This window comes from Orycteropus afer, unplaced genomic scaffold (assembly GCF_000298275.1).
Source record: "Orycteropus afer afer isolate SDZICR_OR568_19922 unplaced genomic scaffold, OryAfe1.0 scaffold00031, whole genome shotgun sequence".
Lineage (NCBI taxonomy): Eukaryota > Metazoa > Chordata > Mammalia > Tubulidentata > Orycteropodidae > Orycteropus > Orycteropus afer.
The window spans coordinates 15,453,778-15,468,904 of record NW_006921618.1 but is presented as its reverse complement, the minus strand read 5'-3'; the positions used below and the strand labels follow the sequence as shown (position 1 = coordinate 15,468,904).

At 47.5% G+C, this 15,127-nt stretch overlaps 2 protein-coding genes across 2 annotated transcripts in view; both read right to left on the bottom strand.

Annotated features, from left to right (window-relative positions):
- The window catches only part of XKR8 (XK related 8), a 13,649-nt gene extending 9,745 nt beyond the window's left edge, over positions 1-3,904 (bottom strand). The window contains exon 1 of the mRNA XM_007935891.1: positions 3,612-3,904. Within this exon, the coding sequence (XP_007934082.1) occupies positions 3,612-3,904 (293 nt within the window). The remainder of the gene's footprint in view (positions 1-3,611) is intronic.
- Positions 3,905-5,428: 1,524 nt separating this feature from the next.
- SMPDL3B (sphingomyelin phosphodiesterase acid like 3B) overlaps positions 5,429-15,127 on the bottom strand; it is an 18,902-nt gene continuing 9,203 nt past the window's right edge. The window contains exons 4-8 of the mRNA XM_042780276.1: positions 12,190-12,333; positions 10,799-10,971; positions 9,137-9,317; positions 8,919-9,052; positions 5,429-5,794 (exon numbers count right to left, since the gene is read on the bottom strand). Coding sequence (XP_042636210.1) covers positions 5,429-5,794; positions 8,919-9,052; positions 9,137-9,317; positions 10,799-10,971; positions 12,190-12,333 — 998 coding nt within the window. The remainder of the gene's footprint in view (positions 5,795-8,918; positions 9,053-9,136; positions 9,318-10,798; positions 10,972-12,189; positions 12,334-15,127) is intronic.

Sequence of the window (15,127 nt, the reverse complement as noted above, 5' to 3'; positions counted from 1 at the left end):
ATATTGTTCGATAATTTCCACATTCTGTGGGATCACCTTTCTTTGGAATGGGTACAAATCTGGATCTCTTCCAGTCAGTTGGCCAGGTAGATGTCTTCCAAATCTCTTGGCATAGCTGAGTGAATGCCTCCAGCGAGGCATCTGTTTGTTGAAACATCTCAATGGATTTTCTGTCAATTCCTGGAGCCTTGTTCCTCACCAATTCCCTCAGCACAGCTTTGAACTCTTCCCTTAATACCACTGGTTCTTGAACATATGCCAGCTCCTGAAATGGATGAAGATCGACCAGTTCTTTTTGGTACAGTGACTATGTATTTCCTCCATCTTCTTTTGATGCTTCCTGCATCATTCAATATTTTGCCCATAGAATCTTTCAATATTTCAACTTGAGGCTTAAATTTTTTCCTCAGTTCTTTCAGTTTGAGAAATGCCGAGTGTGTTCTTCCTTTTTGGTTTTCTAACTCCAGTTCTTTGCACATTTCCTTATAGTTAATTGGCTTTGTCTGCTCGAGCTGCTCTTTGAAATCTTCTGTTCAGCTCTTTTATCTTGTTATTTCTCCCATTTGCTTTAGCTACTCTTCACTCAAGGGCAAGTTTCAGAGTCTCCTCTGACATCCATTTTGGTCTTTCCTTTCTTTCTTGCATTTTAAATGATCTCTTGCTTTCTTCATGGATGATGCTCTTGATGTCATCCCACAATTCTTCTGGTTTTCAGTCACTGGTGTTCAATGCATCAAATCTATTCTTTAGATGGTCTCTAAATTTATGAGAGATATATTCAAGGCCATATTTTGGCTCTCATGGACTTGTTTTAATTGTCTTCAACTTCGCATTGAACTTGCATATGAGCAGTTGATGGTCTGTTCCGTAATCAGCTCCTGGCCTGGCTCTGGCTGAAAATATTGAGCTTTTCCATCACCTCTTGCCACAGATGTAGACAATCTTATTCCTGTGCACTCCATATGGCAAAGTCCACGTGTATAGCTGCCATTTGTGTTGTTGAAAAAGGTATTTGCAATGAATAAGTTGTTGATCTTGCAAAATTCTATCATGCGCTCTCCAGCATTATTTCTGTCACCAAGGCCACATTTTCCAACTACTGGTGATTCTTCTTTGTTTCCAGCTCTTGCATTCCAATCACCAGTGATAAGCAACACACCTTGATTGCATGTTCGGTCAATTTCAGACTGCAGAAGTTGGTAAACATCTTCAAATTACTCATCTTTGGCTTTGGTCATTGGTGCATAAATTTGAATAATGTTGTATTAACTGGTCTTCCTTGTAAGCATATGGATATTATCCTATCACTGACAGCATTGTACTTCAGGACAGATCTTGAAACATCTTTTGTGATGATAAATGACATGCCATTCTTCAATTTGTCATTCCTGGCATAGTAGATCATATGGTTGTCTGATTCAAATGGCCAAAACCAGTCCATTTCAGCTCACTAATGCCTAGGATATAAATCTTTATGCATTCTATTTCATTTTTTGACAACTTCCAATTTTCCTAGATTCATACTTAGTACATTCCATGTTCCGATTATTAATGGATGTTTGCAACTATTTCTCCTCAATTTGAGTTGTGCCACGACAGCACATGGAGGTCCTGACTTACTTTATCCATATCATTAACATTGGTTCTACTCTAATGAAGCAGGTCTTTCCCAGTCCTATTTTGACTGCCTTCCAACACAAGGGGCTAGTCTTCCTGCACTGTGTCGGACAATGTTTCCAAACTATTCATAAAGTTGCTCAGTAATATATCAGACAGTGTTTCTCTGTTATTTATAAGGTTTTCCCTGGCCAATTTTTGAGAAGTAGATGGCCTCCTCCTTCTTCCTAGCCTGTCTTAGTCTGTAAGCTATATTGAAACTCGTGTACCATGTGAAACTCTGCTGGCGTCTGAAACACCAGTGGCACAGCCTCAAGCCTCACAGCAATGTACAAGCCTCACAGGATGACAAACTGACAGACAAGTTTGTCTCCCTTGGCTACTGGAAACCTCTGCACCCTCCTCTTACCTAATTCCTACCTGGAACCTGCCACTCTGTGGTCCCCAGCCACTCCTGGTCCCACCCTTTACTGGCTCTAGGTCTCAGTCCACAGTAGGAGCCCAGAAATCAGCATTTTAAATAAGTATCCCCAGATGATTCCAATGCAAGTGATGAACAAAACATACTTTGTGAAAGCGAAGCCCAAGGAGCAAGACCTTTGATCTTGTGGGCAATGGGAAGTCACTGAGCACTTCTGAGCATGGGCAGCAAAGCTCAGCAGTCTGTCTGACTCACGCTGGGCAGAAATAAGAGAAGGGAAGAAGCATGATGTTGCTATGCCTCCCTGGGACTGTAACAACTGTGCCTCTTCCCACCCATCTGGGATTTTATTGAGGACTGTATGATCCCTTGGGCAAAACTGAGAGTTAAAGTTCCTGGAGATTGCAGCTTTGTCAGAGCAAAATCTGCAGAGAATAGATTCAAGAGCTGACCCTGGCTCCAGCCACACCATTCTACGCAGACCACATGGTGTCCTGACTTCATCCTATGACTCTGACCCCCGGGGTTTCAGTTTCCCCATCTCTACAGAGCCCTGCCAACTCCGAAAAGGAGCATGATCCACACACATTCTCTGTGACCCAGCCTGGTGGCTTATCCAGAGATGAGTCAGATGCCATCTCTGCCCTCGTGTTCAGTCTGGGGGCAGTGGGGAGCAAATGTTCAAGGAGACTACAACTAAGAACGGGTGAGAGGCAGGCCACTGTGAGGGAACAGTACTGCTCTGGGGTCAGGACTGCTAAAACTCCCAGGGTGACCCAGGTAATCATGACGCTAGCTGACATTTACTGGATGCTTTCTCTACGTGAGGGAAATTCATAATTTTATTTGATGCCCAGAAAGCTCAGAGGTAGGAAGGGGCCCTGCTAACCAAAAGATCCGCAGTTCAAACCTGCCAGCTACTTAGCAGGAGAAAGATGTGGCAGTCTGTTTCTGCATATGGGGCAGTTCTAGTCTGCCCTGTAAGACTGGCTCCACTCCAACAGATGGGCACTATTACCATGCCCACTGGAACAACAAGTAAAAGATCCTGAAGAGGTCAAGTGACTTGCCCAAGGCTCTGCTCACAACTAGAAGGAACAGCCAGGCTTTGAACTGAGCCTATGGGTCTTTGCCATTTCCACAGAAGTTACTGCTACTCTTTCTCTTTCTCTCACTCATAACAGGCCTGCCTGCCAGAGCTCTCTATAGACTACCACCTCCTTTTTTATAGAGGTGGAAACTCAGGCTTATAGTGGCGCAGGAATGACGTCACAGGTGGCAAAAACCACAACTGGATCCCAGAAAGCTCTGACTCCAAAGGCCATGACCCTCCCTTTTCTACCTGGGCCTCAGTTTCTTCACTAGGACAGGGTGGGCAGACTAGAAGAGCTCTAAGGGCTTCCGGTTCTCTCGCCGTAAGAGGCGGGCCCTCACCTACACGTAGAGGTAGGTGTCTGCGGGGACTGTTTCCTCTCCTCAGTCAGGATCTCTCGTCCCCACCCCTTTTCCCCGACTCAAGACTCTGGGTCCATACGAACCCTCCCCTCCCCTTTCCGGAGGGCGGAGCGCTCACCTGTACAGGTAGCCCAGCTGTAGGAAATGCAGCAGCGCCAGACAGCGGCGGGAGGGCTGCGACCTGTGCAGGCCGGCGGCGTCGGCGCGCAGCCAGAGCCAGCTGAAGAGCTGCAGCGCGGCCGAGGCGAGGCCCAGCAGCGCCAGCACCAGCGCTGCCCACAGGTAGCGGCCGCTGAGCACGTACTGAACCGCCGCCCACAGGTCGGCGCCCAAATCGAGCAGGAAGGCGACAGTACCCAGTACGCCCAGGATTAGGTCCCGAAGGAGGGCGGCGTGGGGCGACCAGGGCATGGCCCGCCTGCCTCTCCTCCAACCCCTCCTCTGCGACTCCTGCTGGCCCTCCCGGTCTGGGGTCGCCAAATCAGAAAAGAGGCGGGCACAACTCTTGAGGCCGCCCGGGGCGGGGCCTATTGGGCGGGACTTCCCCGTCCCTCCTCGTCCGGGGAGGGGCGAGACTCGTAGACCCCGCAGTGGGATTCCCATGGGTTCCACGTAAGTACCTGTGGCTCTGGACGCTACTTGGGTTCTGCCTCGGCCACTTGCCCAGGTAGTAACCCCAGGCCAACCAGGCGCATCCTAAGGGCCGCCAGAGCCGAACCCGAGGGTCCGAAGGGCACAGCCTAATTTAGCTCAGCCGGCTTCCAGCGTTTTCTTTTACATTTGAGTGGCCTGGAAACCCAAGGCAAGGAGCACTAGTGGCACAAGGGCTAAGCGCTTGGCGCTAACAAAAAAGTCAATGGTTTGAACCCACCAAGCTGCTCCTCGAGAGAAAGACCTGACGATCTGCTCCCATAAAGAGTACAGCCTATATGGGCCCTAGTTACCCTTCAGGTCTGGAATTGAGCTCGCTGCCCTGGCTTCCAGCCAAACAATAGACAGGCATATAGGGTGAACATTTACATCCGGTAGGTACACTCCTTAGAACGATCAGTCATGGGAGAACAAAAGGGCACTATTTGCACGAGGCGATAGTTCAGGGGACAGGAATGCACAGGAAAGAAAGACACAGGGAAGAGGTAGCTTCAGGGAGGAAGTGGGAAGAGAGCTGTTACATTGTGGGGAATTGCAGTCAATGTCATGGAACAAAAAGTGTAAGAACTTCTGTATGGGAAATGAATTTGCTCTGTCAACTTTCACCCAAATCACAATTAAAAAAAAAAAAAGATTACAGCCTAGAAAATCCTGGAGAGCAGTTCTGCTCTGTCATGTGGGATTACTGAGTCAGAACCAACTCCAGGACACCTAAGAATCAAAGCACAAGATGGCGGGAAAGACCTATAGATTAGAGCTTGGGCTCTACCGGATATTACTTACATCTGCATTGTTGCAAAAAATAAAACAAAAAGGCATTCTGATCCCTAACCTGTGAACGTTGCAAACAAAGCGTGCCCAGACTTGGGGCCAGTTGCAAACAAAGCGTGCCCAGACTTGGGGCCATTCCGGGAATTCCACCTCAGATGCCTGATAACAAAGCGAAACTTCTGGGCTGCTCATGTTACTTTGATCAATGGGGAGGAGGGAGCAAGGTTCCCTTTGTGAGTTACTCAAATATTATATACTAAAAGGAACACCGCACAGAAAAAGATGCACAATGGTCGTTTTTTTCAGAAAAGACGAAACTTTTAGGAAATAGGCTCCTGGGATGGGGGGGGCGGTCTTTGGGGTTTCGTTTCCGGATCCGGGTGTCCCATCCTAATTCACTCTGTGCGGAAGCGGGAGAAATGGTGGAGAAGTTTAGGTCTCCAAAGGGTGATATTGCCTAGGTTGTACAAGGAGGAAGTTGAGTAATCCAGTGGGCGGTGTGAGACGGCAAGATCATGGCACTAGCAGGGCGCTCAGGCCTACCAGCGCCGCAAGCACCAGCACGAGCTGCGGTGCGGGCGCGACGCCAAGGGCGCGCAGGCAGGCAGCATACGCGTCGAAAGCCACCTCACGCAGTGCACACACTTGCTCGACACGGCAGGACTCCTCACAATCCCGAACGTCATAGCTGACAGAGTTGTAAACATAGTAATGCTGCAGTATGCTTTGATCACCAGCGATGCGGTCCAGCGCCGTGTGCATGGAGCCAGGGCCCACATCTGGGATCCTGTAGGCGTTGGTCAGCCGATACTCGAGCTTCCAGTCAGGCGTTCCCTGCGTGTTCGCCTGGCTCAAGTTCATGAAGTAAGTAACCACGTCCTAGAGAGGGAAGCAGTGCAGACTTCTCTTGAACAGCTGCCTAGTTCCACCCCGCTTTTGCCCCCAGATTCTTTATAGCCATAATAACCATTGTTGGTTATAGAGTGTTTATTGGTAAGGCCCTTGACTACCAGCCTACAGGTTGGCAGTGTGAACCCACCCAGCAACGCCAAGGAAGAAAAACCTGCTGATGCACTTCAGCAAAAGTTACAGCCAAGAAAACCCTCCGGAGCAGGAGCATTCTGGGGTCACCAGGAGTCAAAATCAACTAGAAGGTACCAGTTTTTGTTTTTGTTTTTATGGCAGACAGTGGCTGATTTGATCTGATGAGACAATTGCATTTATTACACCTCCAAAAGAGAAAAAGGGTCCTACAACTCAAGTGGCAGAGGTGGGATTGGAATCCAGGTTGTTTACCCCACAGCCTATGTATTTTCTGTCACACCAAGCTCCTGGCACATAGAAAATGCTCAGTAAATCTTTGCAGAATGAATGGATAAAAAGCAACAGAACAGGAGTGGGATTAACTATGGGCAAAGTGACCTTCCTGGCTGAGAGAGGGTGTAGAACCTGGTGGGGAACCTTGGATACACTCAAGACCACCCCCTAGGATTCAGGTGTATCTTCAGGACAGGAATCTGGAAGGGTGTCTCTGTCCAACACGTTTGAATTAAATCTGTGGACCCAACTAAACATGGGGAAGAGGATGCTATGTATGGACAGCAGTTGCATGTCAGGCACATTACATACATTATTAAAAAAATAAATAGCTAATGTAGAGTTGATCCTGAGTCATGGAGACCCCATATGTGTCAGAGCAGAGCTGTGCTCCACAGGATTTTTAATGGCTGATTTTTCAGAAGTAGATTGCCAGGACTTTCTTCTGAGCTTCCTCTGGGTGGACTTGAAATACCAACGTTTCTATTAGCAGCCAAGTGCTTTAACCATTGAGTGCCCATAAAAGCCTGTGAGGTCATGATCATTTCTGTTTTGTAGATGAAGCAAACAAAGACAGAGATCGAAAAGTTTGTGTGTGGTTAAGCCAGGATTAAATGCAGGTCTGTCTAGAAGGATGTGGGGCATTGTTATGGGGTCGGAGTTTTTCCTCAGACCTGGCTCAGATCCCATGAGTACCTGTGTGGGCCGTAGACCACACTCTTAAAAATCCTCAGACCTCCTTCTTATCTATGTTTCCTCCTAGAGTCAAGGACCTTGGTTATCTCATTGAGTCTATGGCTTTAAATATCCTTTGTTGTTGTCATTAGGAGCCATAGAGTTGGCTCCGACTCAGTAACCCCGTGTACAACAGAATAAACACTGCCCGGTCCTGTGCCAGCCTCATGATCCTTGCTGTGCTTGAGCCCATCGTTGCAGCCCCTGGGTCAGTCCATCTTGTTGAGGGCCTTCCCCTTTTTTGCTGACCTTCCGCTTTACCAAGCATGATATCCTTCTCCAGGGAATGGTCCTCTAGATGCGTCAACCCTCATATCAAATCTCTATACCTTTCTCTTCCCAAAACTCCAACTCAGACATCCACTGAGAAAATGCTTCCTCCCTTGGCATTTTCACTGGGATGTCATTTAGCCATGTCAAAGTTAACAGACCCAAACCCAAAATTCCCACTCCTCCCACTGTCATCACATCTCAGTGGTGACTAGCTGCTCACGCCAAAACCTGGAGTCCGTCATGACTCCTCTTTCTCTCACACCCCACATCCAATCTACCAGATCCTGTGTGTTCTGCCTTCAAAATACACCCAGAATTTGACACTTCTTACTGCTCCCACCACTGCCCTGGGCCAAGGCACAGCTGGTTATATAACTGCTCCCGCTGCTTCTTCCTTTGCTCCCTACAGCCTGTTTTCTGCACAGCAGACATACTCATTTTATAAAATTAGCATCAGAATATTCCATTCTTCTGCCCTAAACCCTCTGAATCCAGAGTCTTCATCATGACCTACATGATCTATCGTCGTCCCTTCCGCCTTCCACTCTGGCCACACTGGCCTCTTTGCTCTCCTTGTTTACCCCATGGCCTATGCATTTCTGTTACGCTAAGTCCCCCAGCACATAGAAGATGCTCAGTAAATATTTGCAGAATGAATGGATAAATAGAGTGTGTTTTAGCCCCACTGGTCTGTCTACTGCAATGGTGCCAAGTACCCAGGTTTAGTTTAAACATGCCAAGCACACTCTCACCCCAGGGCCTTTGACTTGCTGTTCACTCTTCCGCCACAGATGCCTACGTGGCTCACTGCCTCATTTCTCTCAGAACTCTGCTGAAGTGTCACTATGACATTTATCCTGCCTACCTGTCTAACACAGCACACACGCACCTTCTCCGTCACCAGTCTGTCTCCCCACCCTGCTTAGTTTTTCTCCATAAAACTTCTCTCTATGGCATGCTTGCTTTTACTTACTTTGTTACCTCCTGTAAGGGTGTCAGCTCTAGGAGAGCAGTGACTTTGTTGGCTTTGTTAAATTAGGTATCCCCTGAGCTTAGGGCAGGGCCTAGCACATGGCAGAGGCTTAAGACATTGTTGAATAAATGAAAGAATAACACTTCTTTGTGATGTGAACATTCACAAGCACATTCTAGGAGGTGAAGGAGTGTTCCATGAGTTAGGGGCCTACTTTGGCTAGAGTTGGTATAGGGCAAAGATGGGCATGGGCCTGAGATCCGACTGTAGGGAGCCCTTGGGTCCCAGGCAAGGAGAGCCAACTTTATATTGCAGGCATTGGTGAGCCACTGAAGGTTTTTGAGTAAGGGAGAGACAGGATGGAAACAGTGCTTTAGAAAGATCAGTCTTTTCTGTAGCATAGTAGATGGGCTACAATGGGGCAGGGCTGGAGGCAAAGAGAACAGGTAGGAGGATGTGGCAATGATCTAGGGGCTAAGGGAGATTTGGGGAAAAAAGAATTGGCCTGGCTTGGTGGCAGGATTTGGAGGTGGCTCAGGCTTCTGAATCTGGACGCTAAAAAGGGTGGAAGTAACTTGACTTACCTGAAGTTCAATGGAGAGTAGTGGGTGGATTAGCTTAGAAGGAGAGTCAGGCGAAGTGATCATGTGTTTAGGTCCCTGCCCACCCTTCCCCTGCGTCCCCAGTAGACCCAGGGCTCCTAACCTTCAGGCTCAGTGTGGCTCGGTCATATTCGATCACCCGGATGCCTGGATTGTTGGATCCATTTACTACTCCAGGTAATGTGGTTTTCCAGGGTGTGACTCCAGGTGTGAGGAACATGACACTGATGGGGGCACCTTTCAAGAGGGAGACAGCAGGACTGAGAGAGTCTGGTGAGAGAAGGAAGGAGGCGGGCCAGCAGCCACCCTCCAGGTTGGTACCTGTGGCATCGTAGAACATCCGGAAGGTGTCAGTGTGCTGGTGCCCAAAGAACTGCCCTGCAATGACCCTATGGTGCTTCTGGACCACATCTAGGTACCTCTCGTTGAACGCCTGCCTGAACCATGCCTTGTTCCGTGTCTTCTCAAAGAACCCTGGGGGCACATGGCCAATAATGTACACCTATAAAGAGAGGGTACCCAGGAGGGGTTCAGGAGATGTCCACCCAGTCCCTCATTTTCCATCCTCAAAACTTGCCCATCTCCCAAAGGCAAGCTAACAGGCTCAGATACATCTCTGAAGTTCTCCCCTATTTCTTCAATTTGTAGGCCAGCAATGCTTTCCCACCACTATGCCAGTGCCCATACTGTGCCTGCCACCTGGAGTACTTGTCTCATTTTCACTTTTGTAAATCATACCCATACTGCAAGGAGCTCTGGTGGTGCTCAGTTGCTAACTGAAAGATCGGCAGTTCAAACCCACTAGCCACTCCATGGGAGAAAGGTGTGACAGTCTATTTTATAAAAATTGTTGTTGTTAAATGCTATCAAGTTGGTTTTGACTCATAGTGACCTTCTGCACAACAGGACAAAACACTGCCTGGGCCTACACCATCCTCACAGTCATTGCTGTGTTTGAGCCCCTTGTTGCAGCCACTGGATCAGAAAAGATCATAGCGTTGGGAACCCTAAGGGGCAGTTCTACTCTGGCCTGTAGAGTTGCTGTGAGTTGGAACCAACTTGATGACACACAACAACAACAACCCATACTTCAAAGCCTAGCTCAAAGAGCATCTTCTCCATGACACCTCTCTGATCCTTCAAAAGCTAGTCTCCTCCTCTTGGAGCACAGGCACTGTAACTAAACCATTCTTGCATGGTTGTGTAGTACATGGTGTGTATAATGTGTGTTCATGTATTATATTCCTCAAGTCACACAGCTAACAGTACCTGGACACTTGGCTGCCATTGTAGGAGGTACAACAGCAGTGGGAGTTAAGAGCATGAGCTTTGGAGTCAAACTGCAGCTTGGACGCCAGCTGTGTGACCTTGGGCAGGTCATTTCACCTCACTGAGCCTTAGATCTCTCATGTGTAAGATGGCAATAATAGCACCTGCCTTGTGGATTTCTAAGAATTACATGAAATAGTCCCTATAAAGCATTTAGCAACATGCAGATGCAGTGCATGCTCAGAAGCACCAGCCATGAGATCCTGCTGTGATGTGCTGGTCAGTACAGGGGTGCAAGCCAGTGAAACACAGGGCCTGTCCTCCAGGACACACCTGGAGGTCTGGGCTATCCCCTACTTTGCATCCCCTGGAGGTCTAGTACACAAGTGCTAGACTGTACTGAAGCTACAGTGTGTGGTGGAAAGAGTACTGTTCTGATGTCTGAGTCCAGGAGTCTGGTCTTGCTTCACTGCTAATCATGTGACCTTGGAATCGTCATTGCTTCTGTGAACTTGAAGGTCCTTCTCTGTAATGGCCCCAGGATCCCAGCCTCATGGGACTGTTGTGAGCATGTTATGAGCAAGCCTGCCTCTTCTAAGCTGATGAAAGACCCTCTGGAATGTGGGCATCTCAGAGTAGGTGGGTGAGTTTATACCAAAGCAGGAGACTTATGCAGGAAGTGACCCCAAAGAGGGAGGAGACAGAGGCCCTTACCATTTCCCCAGCCTGGGAAGCATTGGTCAGCACATTTTCCAGCCACTGGAACTGCTGGCCAGGGTCGGCCATGCCAGCTGTCTGCCCGTTGTTGGTATAGTACAGATTGGTGTTGAGGACCACAATTCGCCCAGCCCTGCTCGGACCCAGCAACTTCTCAGAATAGAAGGCACCTAGGGTGTCACACACAGCCAGGGAGAAGTCGGAAGGGGCCTCTTGCCTCTGGTCAAACATGCCTCTTCCTCCTTCACCTCACTCTCCCACCTTCTCCTTCCCTGGCAGGAGGAGAGATGGGGGAGAACCACCATCTTTCCTATAGGAGGGCATCATGGGATCAATGTAGCCAAGTAGGTAAGAGCCAAGACTCTGGAGCCAGGATTCCTCAATTCAAATTTTGACTTCCACTTATGAGCTGTGCAACTTGGGAAAGTTACTTAACCTCTCTGTGGTCTAGTTCCTCATCTGTGTAATGGGTATATTTGCTCCTCCAGCTCCATGGTCAACTTTCTTCATCTAGCTCTCTGCCCCAGGAGGCTGATCTGTGTGGGCTAAATCAATGGGCTTCTGATTGGGTTTGACCAATAAAGAGTCCCAGAAGCAGAAGACTAAAGGGAGGAAGAGATAGGGTCAGGGGCACCTTTGGCTATGTCTTTGGACCTGGTTCTCAACCAGGTGATTTTGCTCCCCCTAGGAAACATTTGCCAATATTCAGAGACATGTTTGGTTGTCATAACTGAGGGATGTTACTGATGTCTATGGGTGCTGTTAAACATCCTGTAGTACAGAGGGTAGCCGCCACAACAAAGAATCCAACCTAAAACATCAATAGTGCTCAGGTTGAGATACTCTATTCTGAATAGACAGTTACCTCTCCTTCCTAGGGTTGACTCGAGGAGTCTAAGAACATGCTGAGATTAGTCCCTGCCATACAGGAAGTACTCAATCTGTATTGGTTGTTACTGTCATCATTAGTGCTGTGGGTTTAAGCGCATGAGCTTTGGAGTTAGCCCAGATTCTGTTTCCAAGCCTGCCTCTTCTAAGCTATGTGACTTTATAGTCAAATGACTTGTATCTTCAAACCTCTGCCTCTTTATCTTTAAAATGGAGATAAAATCAGTAACTATTTCATGGGGTTGTTAATCAAGACAGATGTAGATCAGAGCCTAGCACACATTAAGAGTTCTGGTAGCGTAGTGCCTAAGGCACTTGACTGCTAACCAGAAGGCTGGCAGTTCAAACCCACCAGCCACTCCTCAGAAGGATGATGGGGCAATCTACTTCCGTAGTGATAACGCCTCAGAAACCCAAGGAGGGGTCGCTATGAGTTAGGTCTGACTCGATGGCAGTGAGTTTGGTTTTCAGTTTTTTGTAGTAGCAGGTGGTGTTAGTACCTTCTTTGAAGAGAGCAATGGATTCATTACTGAGCCAGGGGCTCCACAGTTCTGCTATCCGATCGTAGATCCTGTTGCTCCCTGCTGGAAGCTGGCTTTTGGGGTGAAAGTCATGATTCCCCAAAGCAGCATAGACTTTAGTATCTGGGAGGGAAAGGAGAAATACAAGAATACATGCTTGAGTATTTGGTAAAGTTGGTAATTTTCAGTCAGCCACCAGCCATCAGAGCTAATGGGGAAGAGTGATATAGCACAGATGAGGAAGATACAGAGATAAGAGGAAAACCACATTGATAGAATCTGGCTGAACTGTGCTCAGATCCCAGAAGGAAGAACAGTGAGTTCCCTCTCCCTGACCCTATTTCTAGCAGAAAGTTCCCTGCTCAAAAAGGAGGATTCAGCACTTGAAAAGGGATCAAAATTGGAGATTCCAGATCAGGGGGAGAAAATGTGGAGCAAAACTCAAAATCATAAAGATCAGACTTACTGGTCTGATAGAGACTGGTGAAACCCCCGAGACTATAACCCCTGGTCACCCATCAGGCTTGGAATTGAACTCACTCCTGTGGCTTCCAACCAAACAATAGGCATATAAGGTGAACATTTACACCACGTAGGTACATACACTCCTTAGAATGATCAATCACTGGAGATCAGAAGGGCTGTATCTGCACAGGTAAGTAGTTCAGAGGATAGGAATGCATAGGAAAGAAGAGGTAACCACAAGGAGGAAGTAGGAAGAGAGTTGTTGCACCGTGGGGATTGCAATCAATGTCATGAAGCAAAATGTGAGGGCTGTCACAAAAAGGGAAGGGCTGCTTGCCATGGGAATATGTAACAGGGTGGGGGAGGATAGGGGAGACATTCTTGAGGAAGTGGCTTATGAATGAGGTGGGTGGGGGATCTGTTAGACTTATTTCCTCCTTGAGAGCCGCCTCATGTCTGCTTTTATTTTACACTCTGTGTCTGGCACATAGTAGGTGTTAGAGATATGCCACGCCATCTTGCGTGGCTCTTCCAGGTTCTTCTTCATTCTGCTGCCCCACCCAAGGTCATAAGTCAGTTAAAGGAAGTCGAAACTGAGCTTCCTGCAAGGCGCAAATTTTAAAAGGCAACATAGCTTCTGACAGGTTAAGACCCCTTCCCCCAGCTCTGACAGACAACCTCCTAATCCCAGGTCTATATAAGACCACCCTCTCCCCTGCTCGCTCTCTTCTTCCTCTCTCTTCTCTTCTTCCCTTCTTCCTCTTTCTTCTTCTGTTCTTCCTCTTCTTCCTCCTCCTCTTCTTCTTCTGTCCTTCCTCAGTGCAGGCGCCCTTTCACCTCTTTAATAAAATCTCCTGTTGGGTACCCTGGTGTGTGGCATGGTCGTTGAGTGCCAACGGAGCTCTAACAGTAGGTGCTCAATAAGTATTTGACAATGAACAAAAACTCTTTTTGAGCTCAGAGCAGGGCTTTACCTTTTATGAGCTTGGCCTACCTCAGGGAGTGATCTTAAGCCAGTCCAGGGAGGCCAGAGCCTCCAATTCCCTGTTTTAGGAAATATCTCTAATAAACCTTTGCCTTGTAAAGTCTACAAGATCTGGAAATGCTGAGAGCTCTGTCAGAAGCTTATAGTGGACCACACAAACCTTAGCCTATATGACCATAAGATCAGAAGAACCAGATGGTGCCCAGCTATCACTGCCAATCACTTGGAAAGGGATCAGTACAGGAGATCCTTGATAGAGTGGGAGAATGATGTGGAACAAAACTGAAAGTCACAGAAAAGACCAGGTTTACTGGTCTGATAGAGTCTGGTGAGACCCCCAAGACTAGCCCCTAGTTACCCTTCAAGTCTGAAACTGAACTCATTCCTGTGGCTTCCAGCCAAACAACAGACAGACAGGGTGAATATTTACATCTGGTAGATATACTCCTTAGAATGATCAATCATGGGAGAACAGAAGTGCAGTATTTGCAAAGAGAGATAGCTGGGGGGCTGAGGACAGGAATGCATAGGAAAGGATACAGGGAAGAGATAATTATGGGGAGGAAGTGAGAAGAGAGCTGTTACATTGTGGGGAATTGCAGTCAATATCATGAAACAAAATGTGTATGAACTACTGTATGGAAAATGAATTTGCTTTGTAAACTTTCACCTAAATCACAATTAAAAAAAAAAAAAAACTCAACTGCCATCAAGTTGATTTTGAAACCTAGTGCTATTTCCCCCACCCTGGCACCTGGATGGGAATAGATAGGTAGACTGGATTACCCCCAGCTATTTCCCCCACCCTGGTTAAGACAGATAATTAGATAAGACCCCAAGGGGAGTAAGTAAACTGGATTACCCCCAACTATTTTCCCACCCCCAGCAGATGAGTATTCACTTCCTGAATGGAAAACATTCCTTCCTGCAGATAGTAGACTTGCTAAAAGTATTTTAGAAATAACTGATAAATTAACTCTGGCCACAGACAATGGAAATGTTTTAGAAACAACTTGTAAATGAACTCTGGCCCAAGGACATAAGGGAACAAAAGTTAATTGCTGACCCTCTCCCCTCTGTCCAAGCCCCTATCAGCTGATAACAAGAAACTAGTGACTCATCTGTCACCCATTTCACTTTCACGTCCCAAATTCCTCAACCTTTTGTGAATATGCACAACCCCCTCTCCTGAAACCTATGAAAACTGTGTTTCCATGGCATCTCAGGGAGTTAAGATCTGGGTACTAACTACCCCTAACTCCTTGCACTGCTGTTTTGCAATAAATAATTTTCTCTCCTCTCAATCTCTGTGTGTAAACTGTTTTGGCCTGACTGCACATCCGGCAGGGACCCGGGTTTGGTCCCATAACAATTTCACCTCATAGCAACCCCTTCTTGGATTTCCAAGGAGGTATCATTACAGATAGCCTAGTGCATAAGGCATTTGACTGCTAACCAGAAGGCTGG